The following is a 21,477-nucleotide window of genomic DNA, read 5'->3' on the forward strand; positions in this document are numbered from 1 at the left end:
TCTTTTTCAATAGGTTTATTTTTAAATAAATATCTGAAAACAAAATTCAGTTTTACTTCACCAACAAACTTGGAAACAATTCTCCTTTGTAACTTAAAAATAACAGAAAAGCGTTAAAAAGAAATTGGTGCATAAATTCCTCAGAGAAATCCTAAAATGATTTATGATGAATCAGTTATTAGCCACAAAATGGATGTTTTCAGCCAATAAATGTGACTTTTCTGTTTAATAAAATTGAATTTTGGAATTCTATAATGTAAAAAAGTGTTGACGTGAAACACTTGGATGACAGAATTTAGTAAACAAGAAATGTGGTTTGTGGTAAAACTTCAAAGAAAAAGAAAAAATGTTTACAAACTTTCTAAAACTTTCTCAGCTCCTTGTCTGATTTGCTCTGATAGTTTTCTATCCAAAGCTTCAGAAAAATGACCTGGACACTTTTTACATTTTTAAAAAAAATTTCTCAATTTAAAATGATTCTCTTGACTTCAGTGCAGCAAATATTTAAGTCGTTTCTGATTTGGATTATCTCCAACTCCAGCACAGATGAAGTGAAAAACGAATTCTTTTGGTCTCTGTGGAATGAATCAACATTTTCAAAATATATTTTCAATAAAATAATGCAAACAGCTTTATCAACAATATGTAATATGAGCCCACACTGCCCATATAACAGAACAAAATAATTGCACATTCACTTGGCGCTGCAACATTCAGGGAAGAGACATCGTCACCCCGACAGAATTTCAAAATAAGAGTTTTAGAAGCTGCTGGAAAAGTCACTTCCTCGTCGACCCCGACAGTCCAGGTATTGTAAGTTCAAACCTTAGAAAGAAAAATAAAATGTAATAATGGACAAAATAGGCTTATTGTTACACAAACAGGTTTCTGTAGAGCAACCAAACCGTCAATCAGGGCAAAGCGGAGGGAGAATGTTGTTCTAAATTATGGGAATTAAATCTAAAAATATTCACAATATTATAAAATATTGTCATTCAGTTTCAAGTTAGTTGTATCTTATGTCTTTGTTAAAAAAATTAAAAAAGAGTATCTCAGAATAATTCCAGAAAAAGTTTTTTAAAATTTTCAACTCAAAAATTAAATTTTTTTTTTTAGATTTTTGAAATTAATCTAAACTTTTCTGATGTTTCTCCATTAACTTTTAAATCCAAATGTTAGATATTTTTTTTCCTGGAAAATTTTAGTTTAATTTTAGTTTAATGAAAAATGTCAAGCAAATCTTTCACGTTTTAAATTCAGAATTTTCAGTTGTTTTTTGGGAAAATTGGAGATTAGACTCAAAATTTCCAAGCAAAATTTTTTACTTTTGAAACAGAAATTTGCAGGTTTTTTCCAAGAAAATTTCTGAGTTTACTGGTGGAAATCGATTTTATTTAAATTAATTTTTTTTTATTTTTTTTGTTTTCGCAATGACTCTGGTCGTTATCTAAAACCGGTTACAGAAGAAGAAATCAACCTCCTAATTTCAGTTTTAGGATAAATAGAAACCACATAATATGACATTATTGTATGTTTTTCTGTTGACACAACATGTGAGTAAAGAGATGGATTTAGCTCCGTACCAGTCTGAGGTGCCTTTGACTATATCGATCTGTGAGAGATCCAACAACAACTGTTGAAAAAAGCAAAGTGTTAAAATCAAACAAAGAAAGATGAGCCAAAATTGAAGGTTTTATGTTATGAATTATTCATTTGTAAACCAAACTCAAAGTACCATTCCAATGTCTGTTCTCTCCCTTTTACGAAACATCTTGTCGTTTTTGACGGAAACGTCCAACTGCCTGTTTTGAGCTTCTTCAAGCGGCACATCAAACTCAAACCTGTATTTTAAAACAAGGAAAATCTTCATGATTTTCTGTGTTTCAGATTATTCTTCTGTGCTTCACCGGATAACTGAGTTGCCTTACTTTTCTTCAAAAACAGGCTTGACTGTCTTCTTCTTGACGTGTGTCTTCTTGCGGTGTCTCCAGGAGTTGTCTGGGAGGAGATATATGCGGACATAGGAGTCTGTGCCGCTGTCGCTGCAGGGAAACAGGTTTCTGCAGGGAAACATTCCAGTTCTTAATTCTGGTTTTGCACATTTTCAAATCCTGAGGGTTTGAATCTCTGCCCATGACGGACGTCAGAACAACCAATGGATGCAGCTCTGTTCCAACATCCATCATGGCGCCTCAACGTGATTAAGTGCAAAAGTCAATAATATCTATAAATGATGTTGACGCTGGAGAATCTTAAAAGGATGAATGGTGTAACAAACCTGCAGGAATGAACCAGGACCATGAGTTTGTTCCTCATGGCAGCGTAGCGAACAGTCAGGTTGATCTCCCCAAACGAGCCCTGATGGTCCCTGATGGCCCTGAAAGGGTTAAAAAATAACAAAGCTTACGTTTTTACAGCTTCCTACCTTAAGAGGAGGAGGAAATTTCTGCCAAAATTTCCTAAGGAAAACAAAATTTCTGATTTTGAAAATTTGCAAAGAGAAGTTCAGAATTATTTAAAGAGTTTTCCAAATTTGTTTTTCCAGAAAATTTCTGAGTATCAAAAGTCAAATATTTTGGACTTTTTGCCATTCTGACATGTGGAGCTTTTTGACTTTTGATACTCAGACATTTCCAAATGTTTAAAATTTGGGACTTTTGAAAAATTTTAAAAATCTGAAAATGTGTGACTTATGAAACTCAGAAATTTGCAGAATTTTAAAAATCAAACATTTTGGATTTTTGTAGTTTTGACATTTGGAGCTTTTGGTCTTTTTAAACTCAAAAAACTTCCAGAAGTGAAAAATGTCTGAGATTAAAATAATTTAAAAAAAACACGGAAAATTTCTGAATTTCATTAGTCTTTTTGGAAACTTGCAAAATGTGAAAATTTTTGACTTTTCAAACTCAGAAAGGTTATTTTTTCTAGGAAATTTCTTAGATTCATCTCAAAATGTCTGTTCTTTGGCAGAAATTTCAATTTTCCCGATCTAAACCGAACCAGGCTGACATTACAGGTCTCAGAAGGAGAAAATCGTCTCCACTCACTGAGGAAAAGACGCTCCATCTGTGAGGTCGAAGCGCGATGAGGTGATGGAGTTGTCCGACAGCAGGCTGTGGGAGTCGTAGCGACGCATATTTAGGTTGGAGGGCTTGCTGATTTCAGAAACCAGAAGGGAGTTGCGTCGAGGCGACGCTGTCTTCTTTGTCCCGTCCAGCGGTGCTCCCGGCAGACCTGGAGAGGAAGCTGCAGGATCACCATTGGAGGGAATCGATGCGGCGGCGGCGGTGGAAGCAGCCGTGGCGGCGGAAGCAGCCGTGGCGGCGGAAGCAGCCGTAGCGGTGGAAGCAGCCGTGGCGGCGGCGGTGGAAGAAGCAGCCGTGGCGGCGGCGGTGGAAGCAGTTGTCGTAGCCTTGGCGGAGTTTTCTCCTGCTTTCACCTGCTGGTTCTGCTGTTTGACTTTCGGTGGAGAAGTGACGGGGATTTTAGGCGGTGGCCGTTCCTTGGTTAGAATCTGTAATCAGTTAAGCATCTTTATTTGTGTTTGCATTTTGACCACCTGGATTTTAACATTCTGTTTTTTACAACAGTTGATTTTGGATTTGTCACAGACGGATTAATCTCAGAAATTTTCAAGAACAAAAAAAAAAAACTTTCTGATATTGTTTACTAGAAACCCCCCACCCCCATAAATCTCGAGTTTATTTGGAATATTTCTGTAACAAGACGACCTTTCAATAAATACAATTAAAAATTCTTGTGTGCAAATTGTTATCCATGTGCAAATCTATGCTTAAAGTGCAGTGTTAAATAAAGTGCAAAAAGTGCTTTTAAAGTGATATTTAGGGACTTAAGTAAAAATTGTCTCAGTAATGAAGATTTCTCCATTGCCATCTCCGAGTTTGCCAGAAAAAAAAAAAAATCAGATTTTTTTTTTTAAAGATTAATGTCAGAAATTTTCCAAGAAAAATATGGAAATATCTGAGTGTTAAAAGTGTGAGTAGAAAAAAACTTTCAGGAGATAACGGAAAAAACTCACCCGGAGAGTGACCTTCAGTTTGATCTGGCTGTTGGGTCCGGAGCGCTCCAGCAGGAAGTTCTGGTCCAGGCACATGGTGGAGATGTTGAAGAGGCGAAGGAGGGGAATGTTGAGAGAACCGAGAACAGATTTCTTCTCTTGGTCTTTGACCTAAACCAGCAGGAATGAAAGTTATCAATTAATATTTAAATTAAACTGGTTTATCTTTTTGAGAAACTGATCATTTTTCTATATGTTTAGCATCGAGATGCTACATTGGCCTTGAACCGCTTAAGCACAACGACGGTCTTTTCCAGCGTCTGTTTTTTGAAGCATAAATAAGGCCATGTGGGCCAAGAGAAGCAGCTTTGCTTGTGTCAGATGTATGGAAGTTTCCTTAGAGCTGTTGTAGAATAAAGGGAGTAAATGTCTGCCAAAAAATTCAGAAATTTCAAAGTTTCAACAGTTGAACATTTTCGATTTCTGGAAATTTTCTTAATTTGAAAAGTTGGATATGTTTTACAGCAACAACAAAAAAACTGAAATTTTGAGGTTGATATTATATCAATTTCAAAAGTGGGAAATTTTCAAAGATTTAAGTCCAAAAATTTTGACTTTTGGATTTTTTCTGAGTTTAAACACTTGAAAATATACTAGAAAAAACCTGAAATGTTGAGTTTGACTTCAGAATTTTTGAAAAAAAACAAAACTTTGAAATTTTCAGGTGGAAATTTACTCTTTTTCTCTCCCTTTCTAAATGGCCTTAATATGCCATCATAACCTTTTCCTCATAATAAAACAGATTTTTTAAATGTTGCTTTTTTATTTAATCTGTGGTTGATGATGTCAAATATTTAAGTGGAATAAAAAGAACAGCAGCAGAACTCTGAAGAGAAGTAAAGTAATTTTCCCAGCATGCCAGCAGCTTCTGTGTGTTTCCTGACTGACCTGAAGTGTGAGTTGCTGAGTTTTTATATTCTGCACAAAGAAGTTGAAGCCCTGCTCCCACACTGGGTTTTTACTCAAATATGCAACCTGTAAAAACAAAATGGCAGGTTGGAAAACAATTAAACACCAACAGCCAACATAAAACATTTGTAGGTAGATACGTTAATTAGAAAATGTGTAGTGATTCCTACTTTGCTCTTCTGAACATCCTTATCAAGAGTAAACTCTACGTAGGAGTTGGGGCCCACATTCTTCTTTGTGAGCTGAAAACAAATCAGAGAAAAGTCTGTAAATTCCCCAGCGCAGCCACACCTCCCAACACCAGGCATTTACTCCATAGATCATTCCTCTGGAATGCTGCTGCTGCTGGTTACATTTCATTTTTAACATTCCAGAAAAATCAAAACAAGCAGTTACTATGTTTGAAGTTCCTGCTTTGTCCAGCAGAGGGCGCTCAGCAGCTACTGCAGCCACTGTAAAGTTTATGGACCAATAAAAACAGCAGGTGTGTGTCTGCAGAAAATATTTTTTCTTCATTCACCAAAGTTATTTGCAATGAGTCAAATATCAGAAATTACTCAAGTAAGAGTAATCGACCAATATTTAATAATTATATCATCAGATGGACTAAAATATAAAGTTATGTGAAACATTTTAGTATTTTTAAAAGGTCAAAATGAATATTTATATAAATAACATTAGAAAATAAAAACATTTTTTCTTTCAACATAAAGTTAGTGAACTTCAATAACTCTCTTCTGCATCTTTGTCAGGTTAATTTTTGGTTAAAATACGTTTGTTTTCATTCACTGAAGCAAAAGTAAAAAGTACAGTGTAGTAAAAATACAAATTTTCCAACCAAAACAAAAAATACTTTCTGAGTAATGTATAAAATGAAATGGAACAAAAGAAATCTACAGTCTTGCAACTCTACAGAAAAATAGACTTTTTTGTAATCTAAAAATAGATTGAACTCCTTCAGATCAGCTGATTAAATAGCAAGCAAACAGGAAAAACCAGCTGTGCGCGGAAACACTGACGCAGAAACCATCTCGTCTGCCCGAGCCGTCGGGCCAAACGTCACAACGCCGAGGTCAAATCCCGCTTCGAAGGGTTGACCCCATGACCTCTGGCACAAAATACTGGAACGTTTTCAGATAATACACTGAGAAGTGAATCACTCCTTCAACCTGCATGACTCACTTCATTTTGAGGTGGAGTCGCTAAAAAGACCCGAGCAGGAAGATGAACAAGCATAATCGTGGCAACACAGGGAAAAACATGAGAAAGCCAGAAGCTTTTTCAGTTGTCTTTACAAACCATGTAGAGAATGTTTTCAACAGTTTGTAAAAAATATTCAGACTTCAAATATTTTTGGAGTCTGCTAATGAAAATAAAACAGCAAATAATTACATTCCCTACAATCCAAAAAATATTTAGTTCACCTTTAAATCAGAGGTTCTAATGATGACAGAGGCCAGGTTGATGAAAAATAATTAGAACAGTCAAAATATTACAATAAAGTTGCATGACAAAAATTCATAATTTCACAATAAAAAGTCATAATATTAAAACAATTAATTTGTACATCAAAAATAAAGTCATAATACAAAAAAAAATTGTAATAAAAAAAAGTCAAACTATTGGAAGAATAAAGTGGTACAAACAAATTAAGAATTTAAAGTTGTATCATAGTTTTACAAGTCATAATATTGCAAAGAGTTATACAAAAAAAATTGTATTCAAGAATAAATTCAGAATACGAGAAAAGTTATTTTATACGGAGGCCCCTAAGGGACATGAGGAATTTTCTTTCTTTTGCGTTCCCTCGCAAAACGCAAAAGAAAAAAAAATCTCCATGTCTCCTTGGGGGCTCCGTACTTTTATTCCAAGAAAAAAGTTGTAAAAATAAAACAAGTCTCAATATTATCAGATTAGTCGAAATAATCCGAGGATAAACTCCTTTTACAAGAAAACCATAAATAATGATGGATATATACATACATATATACATATATATTATATCATTCATATTATCTTAATATGATAAAAGAATTAGTAATCTTATAAAAACTTCTACACCAAAAAGTATTTAAAAATTCAAATGAGCATTTTATGATGTTACACTTTGGTATCAATTTTACAAATGAGGAAATAATTTATCTTTGAAAACATCAGCATTAAATTATAATCAGAAGCAGAACAAGAATGAGATGAAGCTTTGGTCTTACCCGTTCCTCTTTGCTGTGTTTCCCATGTTTGTGATGTACAGTTAACTCCTTTTGGTCTTTCTGTAGGCAACAAAAGAAACACCTGTAAAAACTCGACTTGCTGTCATAAATTATTGGAAATGAACTGAATCAGATCCAGGCGTCTTACTGGAAGGTTGGAAGCGTTGTCCAGATAAACAGCGAGCATCGCGCAGGACAGGCCGGAGTTGGACTGGAAAAAAGACGGGACGTTACTCACAGCCCTGATGTTAACGAGTGAGCCCTAATCTGGCAGAAATGTCCCTGCCAGGCTGCCGTACCTCGTTCAGCAGAGAGGGTTCGGTGCTCAGAGCGAGCCACCGCAGCTTCAGGTGAATTTCTCCATGAGGAACGCCTTCCAGAGGAAACCACTTCAACAAAACGACCAGTGGTTAAATTAAACAAAGTTTAAAATTTGAATGGATAAACCTTTGGAGTGTTACACTGCAAAAAAAAAGTTTTATATTTGGTCTACAAATAAAACCGAGTAATTATTAAGAAATTATTGACATGAAACATGTTGAGGAAAAGTTAGTTGTAAGTTAGTTTTGCTTTACAAAGATATTTGTTTACAACAATAAGCCAGAAAAAAAATACTTTGTAAGATTTAGTATTTTTGCAGTGTACTAACTTTATTCTGGATTGTCTCACCTGATCCATTTCTTTCTCCCGCTTCACTTCTCCTAAATCCAGGTTATAGCTAAAGCAGAGAAACATTTCTTGATTTCGAACATGATAGAGGTACAAAATCACACAGGTGAACAAGAAAGTAAGACAAATGTTTTTGTTCCACAATAACTTTAATATTGCTTTTACACGCGTCATGTGATTCTTCCTCCTGGTTTATTCAGAATTCTGTAGAAGGAACCTTGGAATTACAGGTTCCCCAAGATTTCTGTCAACATTTCAACTCTGGTTGCTTTCATGCTGCATTTAGTGAAAATGTTGCAGTTATTCAAAGCCAAAACCAGACTCCTCTGTAGCATGACGTCGTGAGTCATGAAAATCTACATGCCACATAACCATGGCAACACCTGAAATTAAATCAGGTCCAGGATTTAAAGATACGCATTGCATTAACCGCCTCATTCGCTTTTGTTCCACACCATTGAGGTTAAGAAATTTTAACAGATGTCTTGCTGTAATCTTAATCACAAAATATCCATGTTAAAAACATGGAGGTGCTTCTACAAATATGATAATATTTATAACAGCATAGTATTCAAAAACGCATCCAGCAACGTACTTCTGTAAGACTGACTCCTACCTTCCCAGAAAATCATCTTTATCTCTGTCTTCATCAAATAGTTCCATCTCCAGCTCTTGACCAGGCGCTTCGTGAACAACAAACTGCAAGGAAAAAGTTTTCCTGTTCATAATTTCAGAGACTGTATAGTTGAGTAAAATTCTTAAAGAAAGAAATGTGTGATTGTAATTAAGCTTTAGATCCTAATGGGTGTAGAGGTGAGCTAATTAGAGTGGGTGAGAGTTTAACAAAAAGACGCACATAAAGGAAAATGCAAATTAGTCGTGATTTGAGCACAGATGGAATGACTGCATAATTCCTCAAAGATCATCAAATGAGCCAAAGCATGTAGGCGTTTTGCTCCCGACCTCATAAACTTCATTCCATTTCGGATGCAGGTTTTCTTTGATGGTCTTGGTTTTGAAGCGTCGGTCGCCGACTCGGAGCTTGACGTAAGGGTCCGACTTGCCTTTCACCATGCCCATCATGTAGGTGTCCTTGGCCACCAGGTCCCTGGCCTCCAACACATGGACCCTGACCACACCCTGCAGGGGGCAGCAGTCAGGAGGTTTCACATCAGAACTGTTTGGATTAAACTCCTGTCCTCTAAACTCTAAACTCCAGATTAACACATAAGGAGAACCTTCAAGATAACAGTTGTGAGCTCAAACAAGAAATTCTCAATCAAATTAAAGTGGCTTTTACGCATTTACTGCAAAATTTCTTATAGATATTTCTAAATTAGCACAAATATCAGTGATTTTGATTATGTGTATATATATTTATGTATATATATATGTGTATATAAAAAATATATATACATACATACACATATATGTATATATACTATGTATATATACATAGATGATTGCAAAATCTTGGAGGAACTGATCAATGTGAGAAGATGTCCAATATGTAGCATTATGAGATTCTTATTGAATGAGGATACAGTAATTTATTAATATTTTATCAGTTTCTGAATGGATTTTATTAATACATTCTGGCTCAATTGGTCCTTTGAGGACATTCATACTCTTGATGTGTTTGACAGATTTAAAGTGTCAGTAGCTCTTGAGGTTTTTTCTCATACACACCCGAGGAAGAGGAAATCTCATCTGATCTACTTTGAGTTGGTCAATCAGAGGAAAGCACATGCGGTTTGGCAAAACCATGAGGGATGCAATAATGTCCAGAATGGTATCCTCAGACAGAGAGCTGGAAAGAGGACAGATCAGATTAAAGAGGACGTTTAAACCTCAACAGGTGTGAGTGACTAAGAAGACTCCATCAGTCAGACCTAAATGCAGGACTGTCCAACAAATTGGTCATGCCGGTCCAGTTGATCTGCAGAGTCTGAGGATAAAAACATGAGTCCTGATCTTACGGCTGCTCTTCACTAGTCACATAAATGTGTGTGTGTGGACTTACAGGGCGGCGAATGAAGAACAAAGTGACTCCTCCCACCAGCGGCGCCTGACTAATCAAAGGCTCTAAGATGACTCTGAGCATTCCTTGGAACTGGAAGAGTCAGGAGGTTTTTACAGCAGTTAACAGAAACGGGAGAAGCAGAAATGAAACATGAACACCAACCTTCAGTCCTTTAATGCCAACTTTGATGGCCGAGTTCACATCCGCGTCGATGTCCACGTCACTGTCGTAACTGCAGAAAAACGCAGCTGATTAGAGATTACAGAGCTCAACCTGAAAATAAAATGTGTTTAATTTCACTGACTTGATGTTCATGTCCAAAACCACTTCCCTCTGGTCCACTTCATGTGTGTATGCTCTCATCCCAGTGATCCTGAGAGGCTGAACGATGTCAAAAAGAGACAAAACAGGAGGCAAAAAGTCATCTCCAGATATGTCTAACTTGCATGTTAAAAACTAGAAATCCACCAATCCAATTTTAATATTTGTATTGGTCCCTAATTCTACACATTATTTATGTTATATTCCATTCATAATTCCTAGATGCGCTTTATTAACCATTTGAAAGGTTTATTGCAGTTTATTTTTACATGTTTGCCCAACCTATAGTTTCTGTGTCTTTCAGATTCTTTTACATTTGAATTAGCATTGGTTTTTATACTCCTAATTATACTTGAATTAAATTAGAGTTGTGTTGTTTTTACATGTTTGACCGAACTTGCTGCACTGGTGCAGCGTTATCAAATAAATGTGTAATTCATAACTTTTGATCTTAAGTTCAATATGTAGAGAAATCATAAAATATTCTGCTCTTCACAAGTTCTTAAAATATTTCAAGTAACATTCCAAATTCTGATAGTTTGTGATATAAAAAAAACTTATCTACTTTGTTTCATTGTTTAACAAAACAAAAGCAGAAAATACCTCTGTGTTCACCTGGACAACAGACTGGACTGGAGGCGCAGCAGTGAACGGAAGGACCCGATTTTACCCGTTGAGTCCGGGGCTTGAAACAGGCTAACGTACTACAGGCTAACATACTACAAAATGGCGGACATTACTGAGACCCTTGAGCGTCAGGCAACAGTTCAGGCTTCCTTACACTATAATACCGACCGCAAATGCAGTAATGATTCGTCGAATGACTCAAGAACCTTGAGTATAAAAATCCTCGAGGCAAATTATCTATGCGCTAAATGGTAAATTATCTTTTACCATTTAGCGCGCTGTGTTCCGGTCGGACAGTTATTTGCGTTGCACTAAGCTCTCACTTCCGCCAACGAGCCGTTGACGAACGTTAACGATTGCTAAGTGCTATTAGCAGCGAGGGAGGACGACGTAAAGAAATGCCCTTAAGAAAGAGGCAAAAAGTGTCAAAATTTTGGTATAGCTTTAAATTAAGTATAAATGTGTTTTTAAAAATATAGTCCAGAGTCTGTTCTGCAAAACGGAATTGACATTTCACAATAAGACGTCGTCGATGCTGCAACACGTCCATTTTCATGGCTGCTAAAAGGTAACGGTTTTTTTATATATGTGATTGTTAGTACATAATCTGGCATGCTATGTATGTACAAGAAAGTACATTTTGACTAATTACATATACTTGCTCATCAAGAATAATAATAATAATAAAAGATATATTTGTTTTAAAAATGTTTTTTATGCGTCAAACTTAAGAGTAAAGGTAATATTTCAATGGTATTTAATTTTAGGCAATACAATTTAAATACAAGAAACAAAATATATTTTTTCTGGCCTATTTTTTGAATTCTCGATTAATTGCCAAAATAATTGATAGATTATGCTAGTGCCAAAATAAAACAGGAGATAGAACTTGTTCTGTTGGCAGATTATTTCACTGATAAGAAGACATTGTTTCTATGTTTTCAATTAAATAATCTCCCATCAAAATTAAGGAGTTATTGACTTGAGAAAACTTTTTTTCTTGCGGAAAGGTTTTTGTCTTATTTCAAGTGTACCAAGAAAGTTGCACTGGAAACCAGCCAAAAATACTTGGTAAGATTTTGTGTTTTTGCAGAGTATGTAATTTTTAATATTATTTCCACTGTTCATTCAAGGTAGGTATAAAAATATTTAAAAAATATGATTCAATGCAGTTACTATGTGCGGTTTACTGACAGTAGTATTGTTTTGTATAACAACCATACATTTACCTAAAGAAGTAGTAATAACAATAGTTGTTATTGTTACTTTTATTGTTATTACAATAGTACCACAGAATTTAATGACAAAACCGTTACGTCAATGTTGCAAACCACTACTTTTCACATGATTTAAAATTAAACTTTCAGCAGAAAAAGAGAAAGAAGCGAAGACCAGATGCAAAGTAGTTAAGCTAGCTGCTTATCTACCCAGGAATGGATGGTTCAAAGTCAATCTCAAGTGTGTTTACACATTAAATTTTAGAATCTTTTCTTTTTATGTTAAGTTTTATGTACTTTTTACGTTGAGTTTAAACTTGCTTACAAATCAGACTCACTCTGTGTCCGAAGTGGATCTTGGTAAATGTGAACATTTTGAGCGCAGAGTTGGACAGCCTGACAGTCTTCTGGATGTTTTCTCTCAGAAACTTTTCCATGTACATCCCGACAAAGGGCCAAGCCTGCTCCAACACCTGATCACGTGACCAAACCCGAAGCACAACCAATCAGAACCCAGTGGTTCAACAATCATCTTGACAGAAGAACCCAATAAATACAGCAGAGAATAACATTGTTATGATCGGAATCGTACCTTGTTCACCCACTGAACTTTCTCAACGTCAGGGAAGTGAACCTTTAGAGGAAGCAAATGAACGATTTTTAAAGTGATTTGTGATCAAATCTGGGAGGAAAACTGTCAATGCAGATGTAATGCTGGATCAAACAATAAATATGTGAGTAAACTGATTAAAAGAAAGTACTAATTTTTTATTGCTGTAATTAAAAATACATTGGTTTGGTGGTTTTAAGGCCTCTTTGAAGCAGCAACTCTGGAAACAAAATTATAGATTATTACAGAAGATGCTTAGGGCCACTGAAAAAACAAACTAACAAATTTTGACATTTTTCCAAGAATTCTGACTTTGGTCTCAGATCATGAAAGACAAAATTCTTAGAAAAAGAAAAATTGGACAAAAATATTTCTGATGTTGAAGTTTGAATTTTGAGGGGAAAAAAAACAAGAAAAATTGATTTCCAAATTTAGAGGAAAACAAGAATCCAAATTTTGATTAAAACAGTCAGAATTTGGAGAGCAAAAAGTCAAAATTCTAAAATTAAAGTCAGAAGAAAAATGAGAAAAGTAGTTTGAATTCTGCAATGGCATGTTACAAAAAGGGAGTAATTCTGCCAAAATAGCTCAGAATTTCAGATTCATTTCAGGAATTTTCTAGAAAAAGTGAAAAATTCTGATCTGAAAAGGTTCTAGATTTGTGGGGAAAAAACCTTTGAAATGCTTTAATTAATCTCAGAAATTTTCTGGAAAGATTTGGAAATTTCAGAGTTTCAAAAGTCAGATTCTGAGTTTCAGCTTTTGAACCTTTCCATGTTTTTTTCTGGAAAATTTCTGAGTTTAATTTCTAATTTTTTGATTTGCTTTTCTTGCAATATTTTGACTTTTGGAGCTCAGAAATTTCTAAATTTTTTCTAGAGATTAATCTAAAAATTTCTTATTTGTTTAACTTGCAAATTCTCAACTTTTGAAACTCAGAAATTTCTGTGTTTTTCTCGAAGATTCATCCCTGATATGAATCTAAACATTTCTGATTTGGTGGCAGAAATGTACGGCTTTTTTCTATCTACAGCGGCTCCAATATGCTGCAGCAGAATTTGGAGGAAACGTCAGATTTCATTGTTTTTCCAGTGGCGCTCATCCTGCTCTGTATCTTAGTGTCAGAAACAAACTGTGCTCTGCAGGTGGATACTGTGTTTTGACTTCAAAACCATAAGCACTTTGCTACAATCCGCTGATAAAGCCCAGAATGTGATCACACACATTCCTCCAGCAGTGAAACAAGTTTTTGTTCTTCTCCAGTTACATGAGTCACTGCGTTTCTGGGTGTGGTGCAGTTAAATGTGCAGAGGTAAAACTCCTGCAACCAACCGGAGCACCAATCAGTGGGTCAGGCTCCTGGTTGGTCATGCAAATAAAGAACAAAAACAACATTCATGGAGTCCTGAACTTGTGTTGTTTGTTTTGTTTTTAACTGCATTAAATTAGTAAAAAACACAATTCCAGACATGCAGAATGTCAAGAATTTTGCTCCCAGCTTGGAAAGTTGGACCATCTGCTGACATTAAAGCTCTAAAGTTATGAAAATGAGTTTCCTCCTCACCCATGAAGCCATCTGTAAGGAGTTCTTCAGCTCGCTGCTGATTATATGCGCCTCGTTATCCACCAAATCGATCGCAGAATCGATCCGGACGTCCTTCCACCGCCGGTTCTTCTGCCACCAAGTGAACATGAGCATGCAGAGCAGGATCCAGCTGATGCTGAGGCCCAGGTACCCGGTCAGGTACACCGGGTAGAAGACCAGCACGGCTCGGCCGAAGTAAATCAGGAACTCCATCAGAATGTGGTTGACAGCGGACGGCGTCAGGCTCTCCGTGCCGCCTGGCTGCGTCTGCGCGGCCGATGCCATTTCACCAGAAAGATCCGCTCAGAAAGCGTTCAGGTTCGGAGTCTGGATGACAGCATGAAGCTTTGCCTCACTCTGCAGGAAAACCTCCCTCTGCCTCAAAACTTCCGTGATTTTAACTGACGAACAGCGAGGTGGAGACACACCTGCGCAGCGACACACCTGGAAAAACCGGATTCCCGTTAAAAACAATGGAAACCCAACAAACCTCATTAACTCAGAAGTTATACAAAACTTTACTAGGAACGAAACTGTGTTGACGTGGATGTTAGTGGAAGCCTTGGGAGGATTTATTGCAAAATGAAACAGAAATAATCCAGTGAAGGATTTCTGCAATAACAAAATGTGGCCTGCAGGTGGAGCCAAACAAGGATAATTGTCTTCCAGTTTCTCTATTATTATTTTTATCTGTCCTGTCTACATTTGCTTACTTTGTGCTATTTCAGCCGTCAGAAACATTCATCTCATTAAGGACATTATGACTGTGACTTTTGGTTTGAATACTCTTTACACTTTTAAAATATGAAGCTTTTTGTGGCAATTTTTGCTCCATTGAAATGCATTGAAAATGTAAACAATCTGCAGTATTGCTCTTTGAAGTTTAACTACTTCTGCCTACATTAAGCTCGAAACTCCATACTAACTTTGAACATGTCACAAGTTTTTAGGCTATCTGCAAATAATTAACCTTTTTGCTGCTACAGTTTTTATAAAATTGTAATTTAAGATTTATTCAACATTTTTCATGTTTTCAGTTTTACAGTATAATATTGTTCAATAGACACAAGGCAGTTTAGTAACTGATGAATTTCCAAGTTTGATGCTTTTTCATAAGCAAAATGCTGCTGTTCATTCACTCTACAGAAATAATTTGTGTATCAAAACATAGCCACAAGTGTCTTCTTTGAGCAACATTGCTGTAGGTTTAACAGGTTTTCAAGGAAAACCATTTTGCGCTTCTAAACTGGACCTGATGCTTAATCAAAAACCTTAAAATAAACAAACGTGAGAAAATTATCTTCTGATTAAAATATCTTCCAAATAGTATACTTTTAATTTTGACAACACAACTCAAATATTGTAATGTTGTCTGTGAAAATGTAAATAATCAAAACTTTAGATTGGTCATCCCAAAACCCACATATGACCGCAAATAAATGCTACAATCAGTATAATAAAGAATACAATGAATACTGTGCAGATCATAATCCCCAGTGAGTTAAACAACAAAATAAACCCTTCCCAATAGAAAATGTTTTCTTAGCGCCATCTACTGGTTTGTCCTCGTGAGAGTTTCCACAACTGTTTTGACGATTTGGTGCAAAATAAAATACAAAATTCATGCAGTGAAGTATTTCTGCAATAACAAAATGTGTCCTGAAGTTAGAGCCAAAGAAGCATTATTTTAGTAGCGCTTTAAAACTGAAGCTGATGCTGAATCACAGATTTCCAGAGCAGTTAAAACCAACAAACTCTCATTGAAACTCTTTTCTGGGAAAAAAAAAAGAGTTTGAAAATTAAATAAAATAAATATTCACATAAATATCACTGTTTTTAAGGTGTAAATAATAAAAAATAAATGCAAAATGGCATTTATGCTTAAACTTTAACCAGCTTCCCTTCCCTGCTAAAGAAATTTATCAAATGCAACACTGAGCAGTGGATCCTTGCATCTCTCCCAAAGATACCCTTTGGGCGGGTATCTTTGCAGTTGACTTTAAATCTGTCAATAATGTGTTGTTGTAGAAGACACAAATGTTTGGGTCGGCCAATCAGCAACACACAAAAGATGAAAGAGGATTTTATAGAGGAATAAAAGCCAAAGACTTTACAGATATAATGCTTATCTCCTTGAGAGCCACATAAAGACAGTTACGAAGTCGTTTTTCTATCACCTGAAGAACATTTCTAGGATTAGAGAACTAATGCCTCAGCAAGATCTAGAGAAACTCATCCGTTTATAGTCAGTTTTTATACTGCAACAGTGTCTTCACAAGCCTGCCTAAAGAAATCAGACAACTGCAGGTGACCCAGAACGCTGCTACTCGCGTTCTCACTAAAACCAAGAAGTTAGAGCACATCACCCCAGTTTTAAAATCCCTGCACTGGCTCCGTGTAGCTCAGAGAATAGACTTTAAAATACTATTTATGAATTACTGAACGGATTAGCACCGGAATACATTAAATATCTGCTGTTGTTGTATCAGCTTTACAGACCTCTCAGGTCTTTGGTTCTGATCTGCTTTGTATCTCCAGAACCAGAACCAAACGAGGAGAAGCAACATTTTATGCACCACAAATCTGGAAACAAACTTCTAGAAAACTGGAAAACAGCTGGAATGCTGACATCCTTCAAATCTAGACTAAAAGCCCACCTGTTTAGTTTGTTTTGAAGCCTAATCACAAAACATTAATCAATAATCTGATGTGCAAAAAGTAATCTTTTGACCATGTGTTCTATGACTTGTATTTTTGTGTTTTTATGACATAAAGCACTTTGGAATGGCTTTTGCTGAAAGGTGCAATACAAATAAAATTTGTTTGATTGATTGATGTAGAAAAAGGAGACACACTTTTAAAAAGGCAGTAAAACAGACTGTTTTATGTCAGCAGGGATTAACAAAATCATTTCTCAGGACATGTGTTCAAGAACGCTTTATTACTTCCAAGTGTAGAAGACAAGTGAACAGTGAAATCACCTGTGCTTGTTCATTCTTGAGTTTTACTGTAAACAGTCATTAAGGTTTATTTTCATTTTTCAATTTAGAAATGAGTAACATTAAACTTCTACAATTTTAAGCTTCTGTTTTCCAAACAGCAGGTCCATGTTAAGAATCTTTGTGTAAACAGTTAGTAGCAAACAACATGTTTGGAAAGTTCTTAATTTTATTGTTTACTGATTTCAAACTTTTATGAAACATTAAGGCATCACCTGAAGGCACTAAATAGGCCAGAACACAAACTACTAAATAAGTGAACTAAAAGTGAGTTAAAATAAGTATTTCAGGAAGAAAATCAGTTTTTATTTGGTTATTAGATGATGCATTTGTATTTAACATTTTCTGGGTGTTGCTACTTGAAGGTGATCAGATACTCAGGATAGGCTTGGGTGTCATGAAACACTATAAACATGCTGGGGGTGGTCATGTTGTCCACCACACTGTCATACAGGAAAACGCCTGAGCCTCCTTTGGAAGGTGGAGCGATCATGTTTTGCTGTCCCTGGGCGTGGTCTCCTGTCAGCACTCTGCAGACGTACATGAACTTCTCTCCATTCGCGTTGGGCCTGGAGTACGTGTCATGGGCAGAGTAACTGGCATTGACAGCAAAGTAGGAACCTTTGCCATAACAGGTAGCTGAAAACAGATCAGTACGTGTGAAATTTCTGGCATAGCTACAGAAGGTACAAGCATGACTTTTTTTCCCTTCAAAATCAAACAATTATGTACACTGTAAATAAATAGGCAAGCCTAGCACTGCATGAAGGTCTTGAGTTACACCACATTTACTTAGGCTTTTCCTTGTAGGAATATCTGCAGTCTTTGGGCTATCGCACTGCAATGCTTCTCTTAAAACTCAATTTAGTTTCAAAACCCATAATGAAACTACAGGGAAGTTTTTGGTTAAACATTGCTGATTCTGATGTCATCGCCCTAAAGACAAAGAAATTGCTGAAAGTCTCACCATTTTTTCCTGCGTAGCTTCTGTTGAAGCCAGATTCATTGATAATGGGGATGGTGGTTTCACTGGTGCCATGGAAGAGAAGTTTCTCATTGTTCTGATGATTATTTCTCACCTCCATCTCTTGTTTTTTGATCTGAAGACTTTTCCATAGTGCCGGGTTCTGGATCCTCTCAATCTAAGGGCATAGTGCATGTTTTTAGAACATTATCCAAGTTTTTTGTTGTTGTAATTGTGGATTACCTTGTCTCTTTTGGTGAATGTACAAATAATGTTTATTTAAAGAAACAATTTATTGAAGGTCCAAATGATGACAGAATGACAATACTCCCTTTGAGGGGGCCTGTCTTGCACCCAAATTTTAATGCATTTAATACACAAAGGGCTTTTGGTTGAGATGGGGAAGACTCATAACGACTGAGTCCTCCCCTGTTCTGGTTTTGGTAGGGAGTCCTCTGTGCTCTGCATCTCTCTCTGTTCCTCTCTAGGCATGGGAGCTGTGGTTTCTGTGCTTTGCTGTTGGCCTACCTTCATGGTGAGCATATAGTTGCAATGGGGAGATGCCAAATGGCAACCTGCCAGGGGTTGCTAAAGCATCCAGGTGCCAAAGCTACCTATTTCTGCTGTTCTTGGGTTTGAAGTCTGGGTACTGAGTTTATTCTCTTCTCAAAATTATAACTTATCAATTCCAGGTGAAAAATTAGCACACACACCATCCCTAAATGTCCCTTGCATGTGTAGACCATAGCTTTTTATGCGGTGTGCTTGGAATGCTGAAGGACAACATATCATAAAAAAATAAAAATAAAAAATCAATAATAGTACTAATAATATTACCTTAGTGACAGCTCGAGGACATGTGGCATTGAATAGTTTGAGGACGTCTTTGTACTCTGATGATGTAGCCTGGACTGGGACAGCATGACATGTTTTACCAGCTGGCATGAGATCCCAAAACTCAGGAATATCGTCACCTATGGAGAAAGAAAAAACAATGTTCTTTTTCTTTCAACACTTTTGGAAATAAACTTTTAGAAGTAGCAGAAAAAACCTCAGTAACATCAAGTAAGACTTTTTTGGAGACATATTGGCTTATGTAAAACAAAACCCAATATGTGGCTGAAATACCTTGTAGTTTGTCAATTCGTTTTATCTGCATGACATTTCCCTTGCTGTCAGTGGCTGGTCCTTTAGGCATCTGGACTGTATAGTCTGAGCCATGGATGGTTATTTTTAGAGTGGGTACTTCCATCTCCAAGGCATGCTCAAGCGCATAGTTGGTCTTCTGATCAAAACTCTGATATTGAAGCCCAGGTCGTTGATATTGCCAGTCTACCACAGTGGCAGCCAGCTCCAATTTCCTTTTCAGCTCCTGCTCTCCTCTCACTTTCTTCAGCATATTATCTATCTCCCGATTGGCTCGAAGAACATCTTTACTGAGACCTTCAATGATGAAAGAGGCTTGGCCATTGACGATTTGATTTTTGATGCTCACACTCATCTTCATCTGGATGTCAACAATGCGCTGACAGTCTGCAGAAGACAAGTTCAAGATGTCGTTGTCTGTTATCTCTGTGCTGAATTGTTCCTCAGATATCAGGTAATTTATCTTCTTCTTGGCTGCATCTACTTTGGACTGTGAGGCACCGCAGATATGGAAGAAAGCAGGCTCCACTTTGACAGTCTCAATATCAAACGTCTCGCCTTCTTGTTTTTTTTCAGCATTTTCAGATACAAATATTGCTAGAGGAAAAACAAAAAATATAATTAGAATTTGAAATAAAATGACTGATGATTATTATGGTGACAGAAACTATTATTCTCTCCATACTTACATTTTATCTTGTGGCCAATGTTTGACCAGAATCCAGTTTTGTCCTTTGGTTCAATGGCTTCCCTTTCTTGCATGCTGTTGTGGAAATCTTTTAGCATCGGTTGTTGGAAAATTACTATCCTGATTAAAGTCAGTGAGCTGGAGGTGTTTTGGCTCAAAATGTCAATAGCAGCATCCAACATGGTGTCTGCCACCTGTTTTGCCTGTACATTGCCTTGACCTGGACAGGGACAACACAAGTGATTGATGGTTCAAATATGCAAACTCAAAAAGTTCTATTCTAGTCTTTACCCAAGGTTCATGACCATAGAAGATGGTAGGAACATTGAGAGCTTCACCTTTTGTCTAAGCTCTCTCACCATGACACACCGTTACAATGCTTGCTTCACTGTAGACGCAGCACAAATCCACCTACTATGATCTCATGTTCCATGTTTGCCTCATTTTATGAACAACACCCAAAGACACTTGAACCCCTCCACTTGGGGTAGGACTTCTTCCCTGACCCAGAGAAGGGACTCTACTTTTTTCCAGCTCAAGACCATGGCCTCAGATTTGGAGGCCCTGATCTGATCCGCTTCACACTCAGCCGGGAATTGCTCCTGTGAAAACTGTAGATCATAACCTGATAAAACCAATAGGACCACAAAAATTAGAGACGCGATTCTTAGGCCACAAAACAGATCCCCTCAATAGCTTGGCTGTGTCTACATATTCTATCCATAAAAGTAATGAACAAAATTGGTGACAAAGTGCAACCTTGGCAGAGTCCAACTCTCACTAAAAACAAGCCCGGCTTACTGCCTGCAAAACAGTCCTGCAAAGCAGGCAGTAAGACACCGGTCAAAGACCTAACAGCCTGTATCAAAGAGCCTGGTAGCCCATACTCCTGGAATTCCCTTCATAGGGTTCCTTGAGGGACACAGCCAAAAGCCTTCTCCAGTTTCACAAAGCACAAGTAGAGTGATGAGGAAAACTCCTATGCACCCTCCTGAGGGGATAGAGCTGGTCCAGTGCATTCTACCTGAATCCAAGGTATAACAGACAGATTCTCCTCTCCAGAACCCCCTAATAGACCTTGCTAGGGAGGCAAAAAGCATGACCCCTCTAATTGGAGCACTCCCTCCGGCCACCCCCTTTTTGAATAGAAGGACCACCACCATGGTCAGCCAATCCAGTGAAACTGCCCCTAATGTCCTTGCAATATTGCAGAGTTGTGTAAGCTAGCACAACTTCAGAACCTCTGAAGCATAAGGAGCTCTGGGCAATAAGATTGTTTAATTTGTTTTATTCTAAATCATAAAAATGATCAATTTCAGTGTAACAGAAAATTCTTGTATTGATAGCTTGAATAACTCCATATCTTCAAAATCATAGTTATGTTGAATTTAAATACTAGCAGTGCAATAAGCAGGATCTATGCATGCAGGC

The 21,477-nt window shown here is 36.9% G+C and overlaps 3 protein-coding genes across 6 annotated transcripts in view; 1 reads left to right on the forward strand and 2 right to left on the reverse strand.

The window, feature by feature from the left end:
• On the reverse strand, positions 1-14,820 carry esyt3 (extended synaptotagmin-like protein 3). 3 transcript variants are annotated; one of them, XM_055052766.1, is made up of 23 exons: positions 14,229-14,817; positions 12,647-12,688; positions 12,393-12,527; positions 10,194-10,270; positions 10,052-10,121; positions 9,890-9,979; positions 9,759-9,814; positions 9,556-9,676; positions 8,830-9,006; positions 8,483-8,565; positions 7,867-7,915; positions 7,497-7,586; positions 7,346-7,408; positions 7,198-7,257; positions 5,158-5,229; positions 4,967-5,053; positions 4,040-4,189; positions 3,048-3,514; positions 2,279-2,377; positions 1,929-2,060; positions 1,736-1,841; positions 1,584-1,633; positions 1-825 (listed from the first exon to the last, which is right to left on the reverse strand). In XM_055052766.1, the coding sequence occupies exons 1-23, from the start codon at positions 14,532-14,534 to the stop codon at positions 780-782; spliced, it is 2,628 nt and encodes an 875-aa protein (XP_054908741.1). In that variant the 5' UTR covers positions 14,535-14,817; the 3' UTR covers positions 1-779. The 3 variants fall into 3 exon arrangements, with proteins under 3 accessions (XP_054908741.1, XP_054908742.1, XP_054908740.1); XM_055052765.1 differs by lacking the exon at positions 1-825 and having other exon boundaries at positions 1,377-1,633; positions 14,229-14,820; XM_055052767.1 differs by lacking the exons at positions 12,393-12,527; positions 12,647-12,688; positions 14,229-14,817 and adding an exon at positions 10,814-11,151.
• parp9 (poly(ADP-ribose) polymerase family member 9) overlaps positions 11,237-21,477 on the forward strand; it is a 27,209-nt gene continuing 16,968 nt past the window's right edge. The window contains exon 1 of the mRNA XM_055052768.1: positions 11,237-11,405. The gene's annotated coding sequence lies outside the window, so the exon portion shown is untranslated. The remainder of the gene's footprint in view (positions 11,406-21,477) is intronic.
• Positions 17,172-21,477, reverse strand: part of parp14rs1 (poly(ADP-ribose) polymerase family member 14-related sequence 1) — a 13,542-nt gene continuing 9,236 nt past the window's right edge. For both annotated transcript variants that reach the window (XM_055052763.1, XM_055052762.1), the window contains exons 13-17: positions 20,048-20,266; positions 19,341-19,955; positions 19,050-19,186; positions 18,216-18,390; positions 17,172-17,887 (exon numbers count right to left, since the gene is read on the reverse strand). In XM_055052763.1, coding sequence (XP_054908738.1) covers positions 17,604-17,887; positions 18,216-18,390; positions 19,050-19,186; positions 19,341-19,955; positions 20,048-20,266 — 1,430 coding nt within the window. In that variant the 3' untranslated portion in view covers positions 17,172-17,603. The remainder of the gene's footprint in view (positions 17,888-18,215; positions 18,391-19,049; positions 19,187-19,340; positions 19,956-20,047; positions 20,267-21,477) is intronic.

This window comes from Poeciliopsis prolifica, unplaced genomic scaffold (genome assembly GCF_027474105.1).
Source record: "Poeciliopsis prolifica strain line A6 unplaced genomic scaffold, Auburn_PproV2 SCAFFOLD036, whole genome shotgun sequence".
In the NCBI taxonomy this organism is placed as follows: Eukaryota; Metazoa; Chordata; class Actinopteri; order Cyprinodontiformes; family Poeciliidae; genus Poeciliopsis; species Poeciliopsis prolifica.

Coding starts and splice junctions, on each gene's coding strand:
- esyt3 (XM_055052765.1), bottom strand. CDS start 14,534: ATGGCATCGGCCGCGCAGACGCAGCCAGGCGGCACGGAGAGCCTGACG. Junction 9,980..10,051: donor TTGGCATTAAAGGACTGAAG/GTTGGTGTTCAT, acceptor TGACTCTTCCAG/TTCCAAGGAATGCTCAGAGT. Junction 9,007..9,555: donor TGAGATTTCCTCTTCCTCGG/GTGTGTATGAGA, acceptor TGCCCCCTGCAG/GGTGTGGTCAGGGTCCATGT.